At 36.2% G+C, this 21,481-nt stretch overlaps 1 protein-coding gene across 1 annotated transcript in view; it reads right to left on the reverse strand.

Annotated features, from left to right (window-relative positions):
* LOC148953111 (WD repeat-containing protein 55 homolog) overlaps positions 1-21,481 on the reverse strand; it is a 56,733-nt gene that overhangs the window by 14,155 nt on the left and 21,097 nt on the right. The window contains exons 4-5 of the mRNA XM_089088302.1: positions 6,114-6,299; positions 2,129-2,202 (exon numbers count right to left, since the gene is read on the reverse strand). Coding sequence (XP_088944428.1) covers positions 2,129-2,202; positions 6,114-6,299 — 260 coding nt within the window. The remainder of the gene's footprint in view (positions 1-2,128; positions 2,203-6,113; positions 6,300-21,481) is intronic.

Genomic DNA, 21,481 nt, shown 5'->3' on the forward strand with positions numbered 1-21,481 from the left:
GATTCAAAAACAAGGCACAGGTAGAAACATGTGCATTTCACCTGACAACCAAGCATGCCTTAAGGCTCTTCAGAACATAAACAGTTGACTAAGAAGTAAACTGGAATTTTATGAAGCACTGGACAGTCTAGTATCCAAAGAAACCTGAATACCCTGATGTGGGTCTCCAGACACTCTGAGATTGAAGGTAATGAGACGGCAGATGAAGCAGCCAAGGATGGACCGCCATAATTGATTTGCAGTGATCTCTTCTGAACTCGTTCAATTTTATCGGTTTCATCCTGGGTAAGGGCAAAGTGCCAAACCGAACAAACGCATTCAACTAAGGGCCGGATGAAAGTGCAAAATATTAGTTTCAGCTTGTCCTTAGGAACTCGAAATTTTTTCAGTGTTTTTAGCATTTGGATTGCACCGTTATTTTTTTTTACAATTGTTTTTGTATTCTTCCGCCACGAGAGGTCAGAAGAAATCACCACACCAAGTAAAGTTATTTTATGACTTGTTAGCTCGGAAGCGATAAGAGGTTCGAAAGATGGTTTAGTATTCCGAAAAAAAAAGAAAATGTGACCGAGCATTTGTCTTTATTCACGACCATGTTTAGTTCAGCCGCCTCTGAGGTAACTTGGTCGATGAAACCAGCAGCATTGCTCTTCGAATCCTCAGATACGACTTCCATTAAGGAAAAGTCGTCAACTTATTTCCATCTGCCCTCCAGCTCAGCAGCAATTTCATTTATCATGAAAAGGAAGTCCAGCGGCCCGATCACAGTTCCTTGTGGAATTCCACAAAAAAACTGGCAGAGAAGTGGAAAATTGGTCTTTATACTTATACTATACAGTTTGCTCTCTTTTTGTTAAGAAGCTCTTAATGATTTTAATAATAAAGCTGGGTATATTTTTTCCGCCATTTTTTCTAAAAAGATTTTGTGTCCAACAAGGTCAAATACTTTTCTGAAATCAATTGCAATTAAATTTATCCATTTTCCAGGTTCATCCAGGTGTTTTAAAATAAAATCAATTAAATTAACGAGGTAATGAACTGTCGAACACTTAGGGATGCTACCAAATTGCTTTCGATCAGTTACTTTCAAAAGATATTTTGTCAGCCACGCGGCAACAAAGCTTTCGTATATTCTTCTAAAAACTGACGTAAGTGTGATCGGCCGGACACCAGAGAAATCATTAACTGCTCCTGTCTTTGGAATGGGGGTGATAAACCCTTTCTTCCATTTCTTTGGAGAATATCCTGTTTTTGTTATATTATGAAAATTACTTGAAGGGGAAATGATAATTCTTTAGCAAATGCTTTAATGGGAGCAACTGGAATGTCAGAAACCTGAATACCCTCTGAGACACTCTGAGATTGAAGGTAATGAGACGGCAGATGAAGCAGCCAAGGATGGAATATCGCTGACTGAACTTGGACTAGAACCTTTTATCCCCGTTTCTAAGAGCTACTTGAAACCAGCAGTAAAGAAGTGGCGCATTGCAAGATATTTCCGAATTGGCATAATAAGGTTGCATACAAATAAACGAAAGAATACTGCCAAAGTTTAATTTTGTAACAAGGAGACATCTAGTAGAGAAATGTCCAGCTAGGAGTAAGAACCGGATGGAGATTTAGCATGCATTGAATGCTCATCTGTAGGATATATTGAGGAAGAAATAGTTCGACCGCTGGCAAACTACAAGAGAAGAGTGGGGGGGGGGGTCAAATTTGCCAAGGCACCCCAGCCAATCATCAGTTTTCTGGGGGGGGGGGGGTAATGGGCCTCTGAGGCCTGAACGTCCGACCCAGAGTATATGGGTCTGCCTCACCATAAGATTAAAAGCAAGCCCTTATTTTACAAGAAAGTAGTGAGTTTTATATATATTTTTTTTTTTTAATAGACAAGCTAGTGAATATATTTCGTAAATATTATTTAATTTTCTTTGCTGTATTCCTCTTAGTGCATCCGATTTTTTATAAAGGACAGAAATAAGTCCTTATTATTATAACAATTCTACGCATGTCGACAATATCATTATAAGGAGATGTCTATGGTTTGGACCTTTTCCCCCCGATGTTTCACTTTCTATTTATAAAAGAGCCCAAATGTCTTAATTATCCAAGCAAAAAGTGCACTTACGTTTTATAAAGCCATCATCATCGCCAGAGGCAAACATGTTTTCATTTATAGACTTTATGCAATAAATAGATGACCTAAAAACAAGAAAAAATTTAATTTGAGTTAAGTTTCTGCCAAGCTCTTCAACTACGATATTGAATAAATAATACAAACGAAAAGTTTATAAGGAAACCAAACCAAATTTAATCTTCTACTGTAAAAAAAATGTTGCCACAAGTAGCTTACTCATATAATTTTCTTGGAACTTAAGAGATATTAAACTTTAAAATATCAATTGGCCTTCTCATAGAACAGCACTGGTATGTTTTACTTTACCATATTGAATTCATCATAAGCAAGACAGACTACTTGCCCTTTTCCGAAATAATACTTTTAATTCATCATAGAAATAAGAAAACCAAATCACATCGAGGCGATGTTAATAAATAATTAAAATGAATAATGAAGAGTTTATTTTAAATATACACATTTTATGTTTAAGACAATAATTATTCTAAATTCCTAAACGAAAAAAAGGAAAACAAAGTTTAATACTACAACCATGCAACATCAAAATGATGAATTCCCATTCAGAACACGATCTCGGTTGTATCAGTAGCTGTATCCTAGTAAAGAGAAAACTACGGTAAATGAAAATAAAAACAAGTTTTTAATGAGATTGTCTGATGAAAAGGAATTACGATTGCAAGCTGATTAAGAGATTATAACAGTAGAACGCTTAACAGTAGTACGCAGTAGAACGCTTGGTACGGTTAACAGTAGAAAGTGGTTACAAAAACAAATTGCCCAGATTTTTGAAAGAGCTCGAAACCCCTCGTTAATAGAGAATGTCAAAATTAAAAGTGGACCATTAACTAACCGGACCTAACCGTAAAAAACATTAACTACACCAGAGATTATCAGCCCCTGACTTTAAAACCCAAGAAAATCGTACTTTAGCTTGGGTGGCACTAATGTGTCCCCCTTTTTTCTCATTTTTTTTTTCTCTGGCGTAACAATAAGGAAAAATGCAAGCCTCACAGCCATCCAGCTTCCAAATCAAATAGTTGAAAGAACAGGTCTCATTCTTAATTTGGTTTTTTCTTTGACGATCTTTCTTCTTTCTAAGAATTTTCCTTGGGCCCCTACAAGCTGACTTTTAGGGTCTCAAACGTTTTTCCATTTTTTTTCTCTCTTTTTTCCTCGTCCATTTTTATTAATTTGTAGTACTGTATAAATGATTGACATATCTATTGATTAATAGGTCAATAATAAACTTGAGGTCTGTATACAGCTATAAGAGAAAAGTTGACCATGACTAAACAAAGCCTTCTACACCTACCACGACCAAACCACGACATCTACGGCGTTGTTTCCAATTTCATAAAGCCATTTCAACCAAATCGATATCAACTACCCATGTAGATTTTGGTTGAATTCGCTAATTTCATTTAGATCGAGCCATTTGTAGTAATGATCCTTTCCATACTTTCGTTTTTGGACTCCACCTTTGAACTCGTATTTTCTTTACAGTTTTTAGAATAGGAGAATTACAGTCCAACTTCAAATTTTCATGACACCCATGAATAAGGTCAGCCTACTATGGAGAGGGTAGGAGGAATATCTCACTAATTGTAAAAACAAATATCATAAAGAATACAAACTTTGACTTTTCCACAGAAACATTACACAATGTATCCTAAGACAGACTGTTCTGGGTTTAAAATTGGGATGACATACTCATAAAAAAATGAAAAGTTTAAAATGTCAACAAAAATAAAACAAGGAGTGAGGGGAAGAAAGAAGGAAAAAGAGACATGATTTGGAACTAAATAAAACAAATTGGAACTTTATGGGAGGGGTAAAGAATGGGAGGAGTAAGTGCTGCAGTGAGTTTTTAGTAGTAGTACTAGCACTAGTAGTAGTAGTAGCAGTAGTATTAGTAGTAGCAATAGTAAGCTGTAGTATAATAATCAGTGGGTTCAAGGGTCAATACCTTCGTCATGTTTAAGATAATTTCTGTTCATTCTAAGAGTCTATTTTTGTTTTCAAAAGAAAAAGCCTTTTTCTGTTCATTTTTTTTAAATTTACTAGATATATAAATGTTTTATTTATTGACAATGGACCCTGAACGATTTGAGCTGTCACCCCCAAAACCCCCACTTTTGACGCTAAGTCATTCAACTTTTTATTAAAACACGTCAGGAATTACAGAGATCTTTTAGCTGTACTTATTCTGAATAACAGAATATACTATAATATTTTTAAAGGCTTAGATAAATAAAACATTTCTAATTAACAATTCGATACATTCTAAAACGCTTTCGAGAGAGCTAAAGTTTTTTATAGCACAGAAAGTACGGGGTTGAGAGAGGCAGCAGTCTCCTCATATTTAAGATTTTTTTTCAATCAAAGTTTCAATGTTGCTTTTTTACTTCCACTTAATACTTGGTACTTGTGCCTCCTCAAACTAGATTCACTTGTCCATCATTCTGTTTCCATATTGAAAACGGTCCTCTAGAAATTCAAACGGAAAGTATTAAAACACATAAATAAAAAATATGGGGGAGAGATTGAGGTGGAATCTCATTCGGGTTTACTATAATTCGTCTTTGTTTTTAAAGTTTAAGATAGTTACTAAATATAACACTAAAATAACTAGTTTTCTTTTTTTTGGTTCGGTTGAGTGAAGTTTTCCCCCTCCCCACAAATTTGTAATCTTTTTTCCAAGTTATTTACAACACACCGCGCGGCAGTATTTTTGTGGCAACAGAATATTTAACAGTAACTTTTCAATAGTTTTAGTTCCGATTAGCTACTTCAGATTTTTTCGATAACATTTTGGCTACTCGCGATCCAAAATTATTGTTTTTTTTTACAGCGTGGCCGAAGCACTTTCTTGAGGCGTATATCATTTTTGTTACTCAGTAAACCGTTTCGTTAATTAGAATTCACGTTTGGAAACTTGTCCCCAGCCTTCATTTCTAGAGTTAACCTTTTTGGATAACACTAAGGAGGAAAGTATTTTTCCCGAAAAAACGTTTATCTTGGCACATATTTCTTTCTTTAGTGCCATATTTTGGGACACTCATCATCCAAGCCTTAAACACCCAAGTTTCAACCTTAAACGGATCCAATAGCTTATCACGCCTTTCTAAGCAGCAGAAAACCATGAACATTTGCTATTCCACTCTCTACGCCTCCTCTACAACTTCCATCCTTAGTTATAACCCTGCTCAATATGAAAACTTTGTCAACTTCTTCGACCCCTCATCATCCAGCTTTACGGAGCTCACGGGAATGTTTTCTATTCTAAAATACTTTATTTCATTTGCATTTATCTCAAGTCAGAGCTTTGCACTCCTGTTATTAAGACTACCATCAACAAAGTTAAGTGCACTGATAGACTCCGCTGTCCCCGAGTAACTGAGGTTGTCTGTATAATCGATACTGGATAATACTTTACTTTTGCATGGTAATCTACCGCATTAATTTCTTTTCGCCTCTAAAACGGTACAAAATTCGTCAGATTGATCCAAATGAAAATGACAGGATCCTGTCTCACAATAGGCTTTACTCGAAACGATCAGTGCACTTTGTTATTGCTAAAAATAGAAGACATTTAAATAGTTTTCTGACAACGGGATATTTTAAACGTAACTTTTCAATAATTTGAATCCCAATTGGCTACGTCGGAATTTTTCGATAGCATTTTGGCCACGTTCGATCCAAACTTTTTTTTTTGGCATGGCATGGCCGGAGCACTTTCTTTTGGTACAATCTTTTTTGTTGCTTGGCAAACACCCATCAAAATCACCCCAACGAAAAATATAAGGATAGAACCTTGTCTCACACCGGGTTTTACTCGAAACGACCAGTGCACTTCGTTATTGCGTAAAATAGATATCATTAAATAGTTGTTTGACAACGGCATTTAAATGGACAATCACTTTTGCATCAGAGAACCAAAATAAATGGGAATATTTAAAATGAATAAATGACTTACTCATGAGCTTCTTTTAGAATAGCCTTTGGCTTTGCGGTTGAGGAATCCACCAGAACAATCTTTTGTCCTCTGCAAGCTGAAATAAGGTAATTGCCTTCATCACTGAATTCAACACACCTCACAGATTTTTTCCCATGATTTTTCAGAGCATATAATAGCTGGTTTTCTTCATTTGAATATTTGTATCTGAAAATATAAACATTGAGCTAATAATAAAACTTGTTCAGAAGCCGAAATGATAAAGTCTACAAGACTAGTATTGTGGCTGTTACAAGTGTGGGTCACTCCTCCTATGTTGACTGTGAGGATGTGATTCAGTAATGTGACGTGTTTTAATGTAAACTCAGTCAAATTGGACTCCAAATATTGTTTATTATGTAAGAACCAAAAACAAATTTCCGTTATTTAGGGAATATTCTTAGAACCGTAATAATATACATGTGATTTATTTTAGATTTTATTTTGAATTTGAGGTGTATATGCGATTTTTTTTCCAAGCCCAAGGGTTTGTACTTGAAATCCTTTGTCCGTGAGGACAGGGGTTCGAGTCCCGGTGCAGCTCGTTATTTGGTTTGTGACAGGGGTCAGTGGCGTGACTCTGTAAACTCCACCAGAGTCGACCCAGCTCTAAATGGGTACCTGGACAAAGCTGGGGAAGGTAAAAGAGAAGGGTGTGCGAAAGCACAGGATGCCTGACCCCCAGCCCCCCACTGCACTCTCTGTCTGAAGGTTCACGAAACAGAGATCAGCATCGCGGGTAGGGACTGTAAGGTCCAGTGCCGTATTCTTTACCTTTTTTTGATACTAGAACCTAGATAAATGTAAAGATCGGACAAATTTTGCTTGAATCCACACTGAATTTTGAACCCAATTTCTTCTGACGTGAAGTCATAATATCTTTCGTAAGATAAAATCCAGTGAACTTCGAAACGATTTCTAAAATATGGGAAGAAATGGGACTATGGGTCATTGAAATTCAAAGATATCAATGTGAGTTTGTATAGATGGAGAACTAAAGTGGGCTAGTGGCCCTTAGAACAACCCCCTCTTTCCACGCCCAGTTTTTGAAGAAGGGTAGGCATGCTGCACCTTGTTAGAAATAGAATCACGCAAAATTTTCCGATCTATACTATTGGATACGCAAAGTGAGCCTCCGGCTCCTCAAATATGTCACTTCAAAGCCAGGGCAAATCTTTCGAAGAAAGGTAGTTACACTGCACCTTGTTTCAACCAGAATCATGCAACAATTTTCAATTCATTTGAGAGATCAAAGGCCCCTCCAACATCCCTCCTCCATGTTGATATGTGCCTGTCTTCTTTCTTCCTTTTTCTTAATCATTGTTTAGTAGATTTGTTCTTTGTGTTTCATTTGCGCTTCATATGTATTATTTTAAGACAAGGTATCGGCTTCCCACAGTTTTGTTTTAACAAATAAAATACTGCTTGTTTATATTCTATGTGGTAGTATTGTATTTTGTATTCTTATATACTGCATATAAGCAGAGGTATATTGTAGATTGTAGGCATAATGTATTGTATCTTCATTCAGAGTCTTAAGAAAAGTCAAAGTGAGGGATATAGTTGCATAATAAATATAATCTTTTTATTTTCAGAAACTAAATTTGAGAGTTGAACCGTATCAAGGTTCTAGAAAATTCTTCCTGATTTCAATACCAATCCTTGAATATCGATCTTTTTATTCCAAATGATTGTCTCATTAATTGTAATTTATCACGTAGATAATTTCGGAGACCCCACAGCCTTTCCATGACGATAAAATAAAAGTTCAAAATAGGGATAAAATCCTTTTTAATAGACAGTGTATAGAAAATTCACAAAAAATACCAGACATTTCGGTCACATTTACAGTAACCGTCATCAGTAGTAATCAGTAGTAGTAAAAAAGTTTTATTACTGATGACGGTCACTGTATAATTATGTGACCGAAATATCTGGTATTTTTTGTGAATTTTCTATACACTGTCTATTAAAAAGGATTTTATCCCTATTTTGAACTTTTATTTTATTGTAATTTATACTTTTAAAGTCTCAGAATCTTGCTGCAAATCGTTGGTAAATTCTCAGAAGAGCTTTCTGAAGCACCATCATTTTCATTGGTAATCGATATGTCTTGGCCGCCATTTATGAATCTGATGATACATGAAAATACACATGACATGGTATAAATTAGGTTATCAAGTGATAATATAAAAGTTAGAGAAATGACTAAGAATAATTATTTAGAGGAAAGGCACTGTTCCAAGGGCACCGGAAGGGGGGGGGGGGTCAGTGCACCCCTGGAAATTTGGGACTATAAAGTAAGTATAAGGAACCAAAGGAAAGAGAGCAGAATAGGGAAAAACTGTGGAAAAATGTGTGCTGCCCCATTGTTGGCTGCCTGCCAATAGATTTTGACCCATAATAAGGAAAATATAAGTTCTAATTTGTGAGCGAGTAGCCCCTAACCAGTTTCCACAAACATATTTTTATATGATTTGGTCGGAGCAAAAAAAAAAAAAAAAAAAAAAAATTCTTCATAGTAATGAATGGTGTAAGTAAATAAAGATCCTTGTAAAGTATATCAGTCTGACTATTGATATAATTCAGTAAAGGAATCAGCTTTTTGTGGTGATTCTAAATATGTATTTGTTTATTAGTAATTAGTGCAGTTACTAGAACATAAGAAAGTTCGCATAATTATAGAAAACACAAGGAAAACAACTTAATAAGGGACAATTTCTGCAAAAATATGCCATCAACTTTTGCTTGCATTTCAAGAGTACCCATGAGCTGATATACGAAGCCGCTATAATCAAAAATATTTTCCCTTAACGTAATGTTAATAATATATTTATTTTCCCCCTGAACAGAGAAGTTTTTTGTATTTTATTATCAATTTTTTTTTGTTTCTAAGAGTGATTGTATTTATAAATTTTTAACTTTGAAAAAGATTTAATTTTTCACAGTTATTAAGTATAGAGGTGTCAAATATACTGGCTTCTGTGAATTCAAAATTTGATTAAAAATATTGAATTAAAATTTTTTATTTGATTTTCTTAATCTTAGTTTTAGTTTTTTACTTGGAACAAACTACTTTGATAATGCGTTATTTTTTATAAACACCGAGTCTAAAGGCAGTATATATGTTGGTGTTTGATAACCAAGTTCAAAACTGTTGATATTGTTAAAAAATATCCGTCCAACGCTTCGACACTGCTCAATAGAACTTAATGCTGGGAGTTTATATCCTAGTTTTTGTAAGTAGGCTATTGTTTTGTGTGTTTTTTGTAGCTACTTACTTTTTTCACTTTTAAATACTTTTACTTTATTTGACATACTTTTTCCATTGCCTTTATGAAATTGTTTGTCTCAAAGCTTCATTAAAATAAAGCAAATAAAACAAGTTTTTTCAACTGAAAGTAAGGAGCAACATCAAAACTTAAAACGAACAGAAATTACTACATATATAAGGGGGGTTCCCCCACCTCAAAAACTCGCTCTTCAAGCTACAGTTTTTCGTCACTTAAAAAAAAGTAACTTATTGTTATAATTAAACAACCCTTGTGTTTTAGGAATCGTTGTAAAAGAATTGGGACACAATTTGAGCTTTAGCGCAATGCGTAATAATTTATGTTCGTTTTAAGTTTTAATATTACTCCTTACTTTCACTTGAAAAAACTTTTTTTTATTTCTGATCGTTCTTTAAATAACGCCAGGATACCTGGCTCCAGCTTCACGGACAAATCCCCTTCTCTATAGAAATATCCTCTGGACAGTTCAATCCTAGCGAAGATTTGCCCCGGACAATTACTTTTAACATGTCCACGCGTAAAATTAAATCGGTAAAGAGAAAGCAAAACATATAAAAGAAATTTCGTATATGACTTCTCGCAAATTCATCCAGGGTAAAATTTCTCTGAAAATGTCACCCCCTGGAAACCATCCTCTCCATCGAAAATCCTCCCAGCAGAAAATTTGTTCTCCCCTCCCCATCCAAAAAATGTACGGATACTTCCCAATAACAGATAAAACAAAGGATGGTTTTTATAACTTAAAAACCTTCCCCCAGGGGCTGTAGAGGGCCATTATATCTCCAAAGAGATAGTTATTCGGCCTTACCACTATGCTGTCGAAAAAAGCTATCTCAAAATTTTTGATCGGACGATTTTGAGAAAAAAGTGAAGTGGGGAGGGGCCTAGTTGCCCTGAAAATTTTGGTCACTTGAAAAGGGCACAATAACTTTTCATTTCCATTAGAATAAGCCCTATCCCGACGTTCTAGGTCCACTGGGTCGATACGATCAAACCTGGGGGGAAAAAACAACAAATAAGCACGCATCCGTGATTTTTCTTCTGGTAAAAAATTACAAAATTCCTAATTTTTGAAGATATGAGCTTGAAACATCTAGAGAAGGGTTCTTTGATACCCTGAATCTATGGTGTGATTTTAATTCAAAATTTTATAACTTCAAGGGGGCCTATTCCCCTTTTTTCGAAAATCCGACAAATTTTCTCAGGCTCGTAGCTTTTGATGGGTAAGATTAAACTTAATGAAACTAACATATCAATTAGCTTCTCAGTATTTTAAATTGATTGCAAATTCGTCCACTTCGGGGTTATATCATAGTTTGGTGCCCTAAACCACTTGAACTGTCACCCAACCACCATTGCTATTTAGGTTTCTGCCCCCCTGGAAAATTTTCTGCTGGCGCCCTTGCACTATTCTAACTAGAATTCGAACATATCGGGATATAAAAGAATCTAAGGAAGTAAAGAGCAAACTTTGTCGATTGAAAGCGATGTCGATTGAAATTCTATCAAAAAGAGTTCTGTTAACAATACATAAATCAACACTCTTATTTTTTGATGATTCTAATTACGTATAATTGAATTATTTAAAACTTGTTTATTAAAAATTACTAGGATCAGAAATGTGTATAATTCTAGAAAAAGAAAGACAGATAATTTTGTGTTTTTTTTCAATTCATGGACACGCGTTTAAACATATTTGTATTTTCTTCCCCTGAAGTAATATCAAAAAAGTGGTCGTAGAATATAGAAAGATGGCTTATTCAAACGATATTTTAGCGTTATAGTGGATTTTCTGAGCAGCAAGAGATGGCATTACAAAAAAGTTCCGATTTCTGCTCTTTTCTGCCGCAAAACAACAGTAGAAGGGCCTTATTGACTCCGATCCCTCACCCCTGCTGCCACCTACAACATTTTTTTTTATTCAAGGATTATCGATCGAGTCTAATGGGGGTCAAGGTCAATCGATCTGTTGTTGTTTGGCCACGTGCGAATGACACGAGGGGTGATTTACATAATCGATGGGGGAATTATTTATTCAAGGATTATCGATCGTGTCTTATGGGTGGGTGTGTCATTGTATATCGATCTGTTTTTGTTTGTACACGTGTGTCGGAAACGTGTTAATATTTCCATTCTCGCTTTTGGAATTATTGATAAAATGATTATCGATCGAGTCTAATGTGTGTGTGTCAAGGTAAATCGATCTGTTGTTGTTTGTACTTGTGCGAATGACAAGAGGATCGATTTACATAATAGATGGGGGGCTTATTGATTAACGAGCGTGGGGATGACGGGACATAATTTATTCAAGGATTATCGATCGAGTCTAATGTGGGTGTTTCAAGGTCAATCGATATGGTGTTGTTGTTGTTTGGTCACGTGCGAATAACATGAGTGGTGATTTACATAATCGATGGGGGACTTATTGATTCACAAGCATAGCACCTGTGAACTTGATTTAGATAATCGCTAGGGGATATTATTGATTCACGAAGGGGAGAATTAAGAAACATTAAGGCTTCTTTAATCTTAGGTCTGAGGAAGGGGGAATTAAGAAACAAACATGGCTTCATTGTTGTTTGGTTAGCTTAACCTGAGAATTAGCACTTGTGAACTTGATTTACATAATCGCTAGGGGAAATTATTGATTCACGAAGGGGAGAATTAAGAAACATTAAGGCTTCTTTAATCTTAGGTCTGAGGGATAAACATTCTTAAGGACAGAGAGAAAAATTAATATTCTATTTTTAAATAGGGCTTCATTGATCTTTAGTGTCAGGAATCATAATTGACATCACATGATATCTTGGACTTATGCGGGAGTCTAAAGAGATAGAAATTCTATTTTTAAATACGGCTTCACGGAGCTTTAAGTCAGAGAGATAAATTGATATTCTAACGAAACCCTAATAGTTTAGCTAGGAAAATTTATGAGATGAAGAGATTAACTTAGGACAGGGTTTCCTAGAAATTTGAAATGTGTTAGTATAGAGATGACAAACACCAGGAACACGCTGAAATTACGTTTATTGATTATTTGGGTAAAACCGTTTTATCTATTTTATGGGATTATTTTGGCAAACCAGTTTGAGACATTTGAAAGAAGATTTTAAGAAAGGTTTTAGAAGAGAATTTGAGGGTGAAACTCTGTGGTCGTTATAATACACAAGTTCCATTTGAACAGTGTTGTGAGGTCCTCTGCCCCAACCCCACAGGGTTCCAATCCCCCCCCCCAGCCCCAAAGGAAGCCCCCCGGTACGCAAAGGTTCCCCCAGCGCCCCAAGAGCCCCCCCCCCCGAAACGCCCTCCTCAGACCCTCAAAGGCCCTCCTCTGGTCCTCAAAGGGCCCCCCGCCCCCCCAACGGCCCCCCGGACCACAGAGGCCCTCCCCCGGTCCTCAATGGTCCCCCGGGCTCCCAAAGAGCCACCGGTGCCCCCAAAGGCCCACCCAGACCCCCAAAGGCCATCCCCGGGCCCCCAAAAGGACCATCGAGCTCCCAAAGGACCAACGGGGTCCCAAAGGCCCTACACCGGCCCCAATGGTCTCCCAAGGTCCCATAGAGCCCCAGCCCCCCAAACGCCCGCCACAGACCCCCAAAGGACACCCCCGGGCCCCCCCAAAGGCCCATCGAGCTCCCAAAGGACCAACGGGTCCCAAAGGCCCTCCACCGGTCCCCAAATGTCCTCCAGGCACCCAAAGGCCCTCCCTGTGCCACAAAGGCCCCCCGAGCTCCCAAAGGACCCCCGGCGCCCCCAAAGGCCCACCCAGACCCCCAAAGGACACCCCCGGGCCCCCCACAGGCCCATCGCGCTCCCACAGGACCACCAGACCCCCAAAGGCCATCCCCCGGCCCCAAAAAGTCCCTCCGGACCCCCAAAGGCCCACCCAGTGCCCCAACGGCCCACCGGTCCCCAAATGTCTCTCCAGACCCCCAAAGACCCGCCCTGTGCCCCCCCCCCCCGGGCACCCGTCTTTCGTTGATGTGTGTTGTCTGAAACCTATGATTTGGGATGTGTAGTTTGCTACTTCAGGCTTTTCTGAGCTAAGGTTTCATAGTATTTCATAGGTGATTTTTGTCTGAAACTAATAGTTCGGGATGAGTAGTTTGCTATTTTGACTTTTCTGAGCTAGGTTTCTTAGTCTTTCGTTGGTGTATGTTGACTGAAACCGATGATTTGGGATATGTAGTTTGCTACTTTTGACTTTTCTGGGCTGGATTTCTTAGTCTTTCATAGGTGTGTGTTGTCTGAAACCTAGGATTTGGGAATGGATGGATTGCTACTTTTGACTTTTCTGAGCTTGATTTCTTAGCCTTTCATAGGTGTTTGTTGTCTGAAACCTATAGTTTGGGATGACTAGTTTGCTATTTTTAACTTTTCTTAGCTATGTTTCTTAGCCATTCATAGGTGAGTGTTGTCTGAAACCTATGATATGGGATATGTAATTTGCTATTTCCGACTTTTCATAACCGGATTTCTTAGTCTTTCGTAGGTGTGTGGTGTCTGATACCTATGATGTAGGATGTGTGGGTTGCTATTTTCTGACATTTCTGAGCTGGATTTCTTAGCCATTCGTAGGTGTGTGTTGACTGAAACCTATGATTTGGGATGGTTAATTTTCTATTTTTGACTTTTCTGAGCTGGATTTCTTATCCATTCGTAGGTGTGTGGTGTCTGAAAACTATGATTTGGGAGATGTAGCTTGCTTTTTGGACTTTTCATAGCTAGGATTCTTAGTCACTCATAGGTGTTTGTTGTCTGAAACTTCGAGTTTGGGATGACTAGTTTGCTTTTTCAGTCTTTTCTGAGCTAAGCTTTCTTAGTATTTCTTAGGTGAATGATGTCTGAAACAAATAGTTTGGGATATGTAAATTACTATGTCGGGGTTTTCTGAGTTGGATTTCTTAGTCTTTCATAGGCGTGTGGTGTCTGAAACCTATGATTTGGGATGTGTAATTTGCTAGTTTAGACTTTTCTGAGCTAGCTTTCTTAGACTTACATAGGTATGTGTTGTCTGAAAATTATGATTTGGGATGTGTTTTTTGATTTTTAAGTCTTTTCTGAGCTATGGTTTCCTAGTATTTCGTAGGTGAATGTTGTCTGAAACCAATAGTTTGGGATGAGTAGTTTGCTTTTTTGAATTTTCTGAACTAGGTTTCTTAGTCTTTCGTTGGTGTGTGTTGACTGAAACCTATGATTTGGAATATGTAGTTCGCTATTGTTGTCTTTTATGAGCTTAATTTCTTAGTCTTTCATAGGTGTGTGTTGTCTGAAAAATTTTATGTGTGATTTTGTTATTTCTACTTTTTAAATTTAATATAAGGATTTATTAGCCTTTCATAGGTGTGTGTTGTCTGAAACCTATATTTTGGGATGAATAGTTTGCTATTTTTGACTTTTCTGAGCTATGTTTCTTAGACGTTCATAGGTGTGTGTTGTCTGAAACCTATGATTTGGGATATGTAATTTGATATTTTTGACCTTTCATAACCGGATTTGTTAGACTTTCATAGGTGTGTGGTGTCTGAAACCTATGATTTGGGGTGAGTGGGTTGCTATTGTTTGACTTTTCTGAGCAGGATTTCTTAGCCATTCGTAGGTGTGTGTTGACTGAAACCTATGATTTGGGATGGTTAATTTGCTATTTTTGACTTTTCTGAGCTATATTTCTTAGCCTTTCATAGGTGTGTCCTTTCAGAAAATAATGATTTGGGAGATATAGTTTGCTTTTTGGACTTTTCAGAGCTAGGATTCTTAGTCACTCATAGGTGTTTGTTGTCTGAAACTTTGAGTTTGGGATGAGTACTTGGCTATTTCAGACTTTTCTAACCTAAGGTTTCGTAGTATTTCGTAGGTGAATGCTGTCTGAAACTTATGATTTGGGATATGTAAATTACTATTTTGGGCTTTTCTGAGTTGGATTTCTTTGTCTTTCATAGGTGTGTGTTGTCTGAAACCTATGATTTGGGATGGGTGGATTGCTACTTTTGACTTTTCTGAGCTGAATTTCTTAGCCTTTCATAGGTGTTTGTAGTCTGAAACCTATAGTTTGGGATGACTAGTTTGCTATTTTTTACTTTTCTGAGCTAGGTTTCTTAGCCGTTCATAGGTGAATGTTGTCTGAAACCTATGATTTGGGATATGTAAATTACTATTTCGGGCTTTTCTAAGCTAGATTTCTTAGTCTTTTGTTGGTGTTTGTCGTCTGAAACATATGATTTGGGATGGATGGATTGCTAGTTTTGACTTTTCTGAGCTGGATTTCTTAGTCTTTCTTTGGTGTTTGTTGTCTGAAACATATGATTTGGGATGACTAGTTTGCTTTTTTGGACTTTTCTGAGCTAGATTTCTTAGCCTTTCATAGGTTTGTTATGTAAGAAAACTAAGATTTTGGTTATATAGTTTGCTATTTTTTACTTTTCTTGTCTGGATTTATTAGCCTTTCATAGGTGTGTGTTGACTGAAACCTATGATTGAGAAGAGTGGTTTGCTATTTTTTTCTTTTCTGAGCTATTTTTCTTCACACAAAAACTTACACACACACACACACACACACACACAAAAACTTACACACACACACACTTCAAAACTTACACACAAAAAAGCATAGACACACAAAAACTTACACACACACACACACACACAAAAACTAACACACACACTCAAAAACTAACACCCACACGCAAAAACTAACATCCAAAAAAAAAATTACATTTACACAAAAAATTACACACACACTCAAAATCACACACCAACGAAAACACTTACACACACACAAAAACAAACACACTCACACAATCACAAATATTAACACACAAACACACAGAAACAAACAAACACACACAAAAAAAAAAACAAAAAAAAAACATGCAAACGAAAAAAAAAATTAACAAAAAAAATAAAAATAAAACAAAATATTAAACACACACAAAATCTAACACGCACACACAAAAACTTACACACACACACGAAAACAAACACACACACATGAAAACTTACACACACACACACACAAAAACTTACACACCCACACATTAAAACTTACACACACACACACACTAAAACTTACACACACACATTCAAAATATTACACTCACACAAAAACTTACACACACACACACACAAAATCTTACACATGAACACTAAAACTTACATGCACTCAAAAAATTACATGCACACAAAAACTTACACACACACACACAAACACAAAAACACACAAACCCACAAAAACAACCACACAAAAAAAAAAACCACAACACAAAACACTCAACATCACAAACAAAAACACGAACAAATACCAACTCACGAAAAAACATACACACACACAAACACATACACACACACACACACAAAAAAAAACATACACAATAAAATGAAAAATTAAAAGCACACAAAAAATAACATGCACACAAAAACTTACACACCAACAAAACAACAAAAACACAAACAAACACACACAAAAACACACCTCCAGTATCTCCAAACTCAAAAAAACACATACACAAACAAAAACACACAACAATCACAAAAAAACAAAAAAGAAAAAATAAATAAACACTAAACAAATAGCAACAGAAAAAAAAATTACACACAAACACACACAAAAAAAACAAAAACTAGAACAAAAAAAACCCAAACACCCACAAGCATACACAAATAAACACACATACGCAAAAAAAAATACAAACACACACACACACACACACACACACACAAAACTAAAAAAAAAACCCAAGAACAAACACACACACCCGAACACAAATACGCACGACAACAAAAAAACACATACAAACACAAACCCTAACAAAAACAAACACACAATACATAACACCAACCCAAAAACAACAAACAGAAAACACCAACACACAAAACAAAAACTAAAAAACAAAAACACCAACACAAACACAAATACAAACACACACAAAAAAACTAACACCAACACTCGAAATATTAAATACACAAATACTTACACATACACACAAAAACTGACACACACAATCAAAAACTTACATGAACACAAAAACTTACATGCACACAAAAACTTACACACACACACAAACTTAAACAAACGCACAAAAACTTACACACACACACACACACACAAAAAAATAAAAAAACACAAAAAAATAAAAACACACACACACACACAAAAAACACAACACAAACACACACACAAAAAAACACAAACAAACACACACACACACACACACACTCTGACACATTCACAATAAAACTTACAAGCACACACACAAATACACACAAACACACACCTCAAAACTTACACACACACAATCTTAGACACAAACACTAACACACACACACACACAAAAACAAACACACACACTCACAAACTAAAATTCACACAAAAACTAACATGCACACACAAACTTACACACACACAAACTTACACACACTCACAAAAAATTACACACTCGCACAAAACATAACACACAAACACACTAAAACTTACTCACACACACGAAAACTAACACACACACATGCCAAAACTGACACACACACAAAAAATTACACATTTAAAATCTCATAGTTACATTATTTTAATTTTTCCAATATCATTTTGAATTTCTGTCGTGAAATGCAAAAGTTGGAATATATCAGGAGTGACTTGTTTTGCTTTGCCATCTCACAGTTACATTCTCTTGATTTTTTGAAGTTCATTTTGAATTTCTGTCATGAAATGCAAGAGTTGGAAAATTGTGGTCTTAGTCCACCAGCCCGAATGGCGGAAATCCACTAGCTCAGTATTGGGGTCACAGTCCACCAGCCTGAACGGTGGAAATTCACTAGATCAGAATTGGGGTCATAGTCCACCAGCCTGAATGGTGGAAATCCACTAGCTCAATATTGGGGTCTCAGCCCACCAGTCTGAATGATGGAAATTCACTGTTTAAGTTAGGTTAGGTTAAATTATCATGCGCTCGCATTATAAGTTAACCTAAACTTTTCCGGCGAGTAGGGTTAGGTTAGACTAGATTAAGTTAGGTTAGGTTAAGTTAGGCTAGGTTAACCCATGTAAGAGTCACGTAGGTTTGCTTAGGTTTGGAGAGCGACAGGATAAAATTTAGGTTATTGATGAGTTTAGTTTAGGGTGTTTAAGTTGATGTTAGGTTAGTCCGGAGAGTATTGTTTGGTTAGACTATAGTAATTTATGTTAGGTTTTTTTTGTGTAGGTTAGCTCATGCAAGCTTCACTTAGGTTATCTTAGGATTGGTGAGAGACATGCACTAAGTTAGGTGTATGATTAGGTTAGGTTAGGTTAGATTAAATTAGGTTAGGTTAAGTTAGGTTAGGCTAGGTTAGCCTACGTACGTGCGCGTAACTTTTTGCCTGTCTCTCACCAAACCTAAGCTAACCTATGTGAAGCGTACATGGGCTAACCTAACTTAACTTAACCTAACTTAATCGATTCTAACCTAACCAGAATCGCCGGTAAAGTTTAGGTTAAATTGTCCTGATATCTAATGATAATTTAAACTAACCTAACTTAAAAAGTGAATTTCCAACATTAAGAATAGCGGGCTGAGAGCCCCAATAGTGAGCAAGTGAATTTCCACCGTTCAGGCTGGTGGACTATGACCCTAATTCTGAGCTAGTGACTTTCCATCATTCAGGCTGGTGGACTGTGACCCCAATACTGAGCTAGTGGATTTCCACCATTCGGGCTGGTGGACTAAGACCCCAATTTTCCAACTCTTGCATTTCATGATAGAAATTCAAAATGAACTTCGAAAAATCAAGAGAATGTAACTGTGAGAAGGCAAAGCACAACAAGTCACTACTGAAATATTCCAACTCTTGCATTTCACGACAGAAATTCAAAATGAAATTTGAAAAATTAAGACATTGTAACTGTGATATGGTAAGTGTGTAAGTTTTTGTGTGTGTGTAAGTTTTGGCGTGTGTGTGTGTAAGTTTTCGTGTGTGTGCGTAAGTTTTCGTGTGTCTGCGTAAGTTTTCGTGTGTGTGTGCGTAAGTTTTCGTGTGTGTGTGTGTAAGTTTTTGTGTGTGTAAGTTTTTGTGTGAATGTCAGTTTTTGTGTGCTTGTAAGTTTTTGCGTGTGTGTGTAAGTTTTTGTGTGTGTGTGTGTGTAAGTTTTTGTGTGTGTATGAGTGTGTGTGTGTTAGTTTTTAAGTGTGTGTGTGTGTGTGAGTTTTTGTGTGCATTTAAGTTTTATTGTGAATGTGTATTTGTGTGTGTGTGTGTGTTTTTGTTTGTTTTTTTGTTGGTGTGTTTGTGTTTTTGTGTGTGTTTTTTTTATTTTTTGTGTGTGTGTAAGTGTTTGTGTGTGTGTGTTAGTTAGTTTGCGTGTGTGTAAGTTTTTGTGTGTGTGTAATTTTTTGTGTGTATTTATTTTTTTGTGTTAATGTTAGTTTTTGATTGTGTGTTTAAGTTTTTTTGTGTATGTTTAAGTTTTTGTTGGTCTTATCTTTTTTGTGTGTGTGTTATTTTTTGTTTGTTTGTTTTTAATTTTTTTTTTGTGTTTATTTTTTTTTTTTAGTTTTTTTTTTTTTTTTTTTTGTGTGCTTTTTTTGTGTGTTTTTTTTGTTTTGGTTTTTTTTTTTGTTTGTTAGTGAGTTTTTTTTTTTTTTGTTTCGTTTGTGTGTGTTTGTTCTCTTGTGTTGTGTTTTTTTGTGTGTTTGTGTGTTTGTTTTTGTGTTTTTGTTAGTTTTTTTGTGTGTTTTTGTTTATGTTTGTTAGCGTGTTTGTTTGTTTTTTTTTTTTTGTCTTTTTTAAGTTTTTTTTGTTTGTGGGTGTGTGTGTTTGTTTGTTTGTGTGTGCTTTTTTTTGAGTGTGTATTTTTTAGTGCGTGTGTGTGTGTGTGTGTGAGTTTTTTTGTTTGTGGATTTGTTTATTGTTTTTTGGTGTGTGTGATGTTGTGTGTTTTTGTATGTGTAAGTGTTTTTGTTAATTTTAGTGTTTGTGTGCTTTTTTGTTTTTGTTTGCTTGTGTAAGTTTTTTTTTGTGTGTCTGTGTGGTTAAGTTTTTGTGTGTGTGTAAGTTTTGGTGTTTGTGTGTAAGTTTTAGTGTGTGTGTGGTGTGTGTGTGATGTGTGTGTGTGTTGTGTGTGTCTTTTTTGTTGTGTGTGTGTGTGTGTGTGTGTGTGTGTGTTTGTGTGTTTTTGTGTGTTTGTGTTTGTGTGTTTTTGTGTGTTTGTGTGTGTGTGAGTGTGTGTATGTAAGTTTGTGTGTGCATGTTAGTTTTTGTGTGCATGTAAGTTTTCGTGTGCATGTGTAAGTTTTTGTGTGTGTGTGTGTGTGTAAGTTTTTGTGTGCGTGTAAGTTTTGGATTGTGTGTGTGTAAGTTTTAGTGTGTGTGTGTGTGTAAGTTTTGTTGTGTGGGTGGGTAAGTTTTTGTGTGTGTGTGTGTGTAAGTTTTAGTGTGTGTGTGTTAGTTTTCGTGTGTGTGTAGCAGTTTTTGTGTGTGAGTGTCAGTTTGTGTGTGTGTGTAAGTTTTTGTGTGAATGTAAGATTTTTTGTTCATTTTAGTTTTAGTGTGCATGTGTTATTTTTTTGTGTTTATTTGTGTGTGTGTGTGTGTGTGTGTGTGCATAGGTTTTAGTGTGTGTGTGTTAGTTTGTGTGTGTGTGTGTAAGTTTCTGTGTGTGTGTGTGTAAGTTTTAGTGTGTGTGTAAGTTTTTGTGTACATGTAATTTTTTGTGTGCTTGTTATTTTTTGCGTGTGGGTGTAAATTTTTGCGTGTGGGTGTAAGTTTTTGTGTGTGTGTGTGTGTGTGTTAGTTGTTTTGTGTATCATATATTGTGTGTGTGTGTTTTGAAGTGTGTGTGTGTGTCAGTTTTCGTGTGTGTGTGTGTGTGTGTGTGTGTAATTTTTTGTGTGAAGAAAACTAGCTCAGAAAAGACAAAAATAGCAAACCACTCATCTCAATCATAGGTTTCAGTCAACACACACCTATGAAAGGCTAATAAATCCAGCCCAGAAAAGTCAAAAATAGCAAACTACATAACTCAAATCATAGGTTTCTGAAAGGACACACCTATGAAAGGCTAAGAAATCAAGCTCAGAAAAGTCAAAAAAA

Source organism: Artemia sp. Qi Xiang Cuo, chromosome 4 (genome assembly GCF_049724085.1).
Source record: "Artemia sp. Qi Xiang Cuo chromosome 4, ASM4972408v1, whole genome shotgun sequence".
NCBI lineage: Eukaryota > Metazoa > Arthropoda > Branchiopoda > Anostraca > Artemiidae > Artemia > Artemia sp. Qi Xiang Cuo.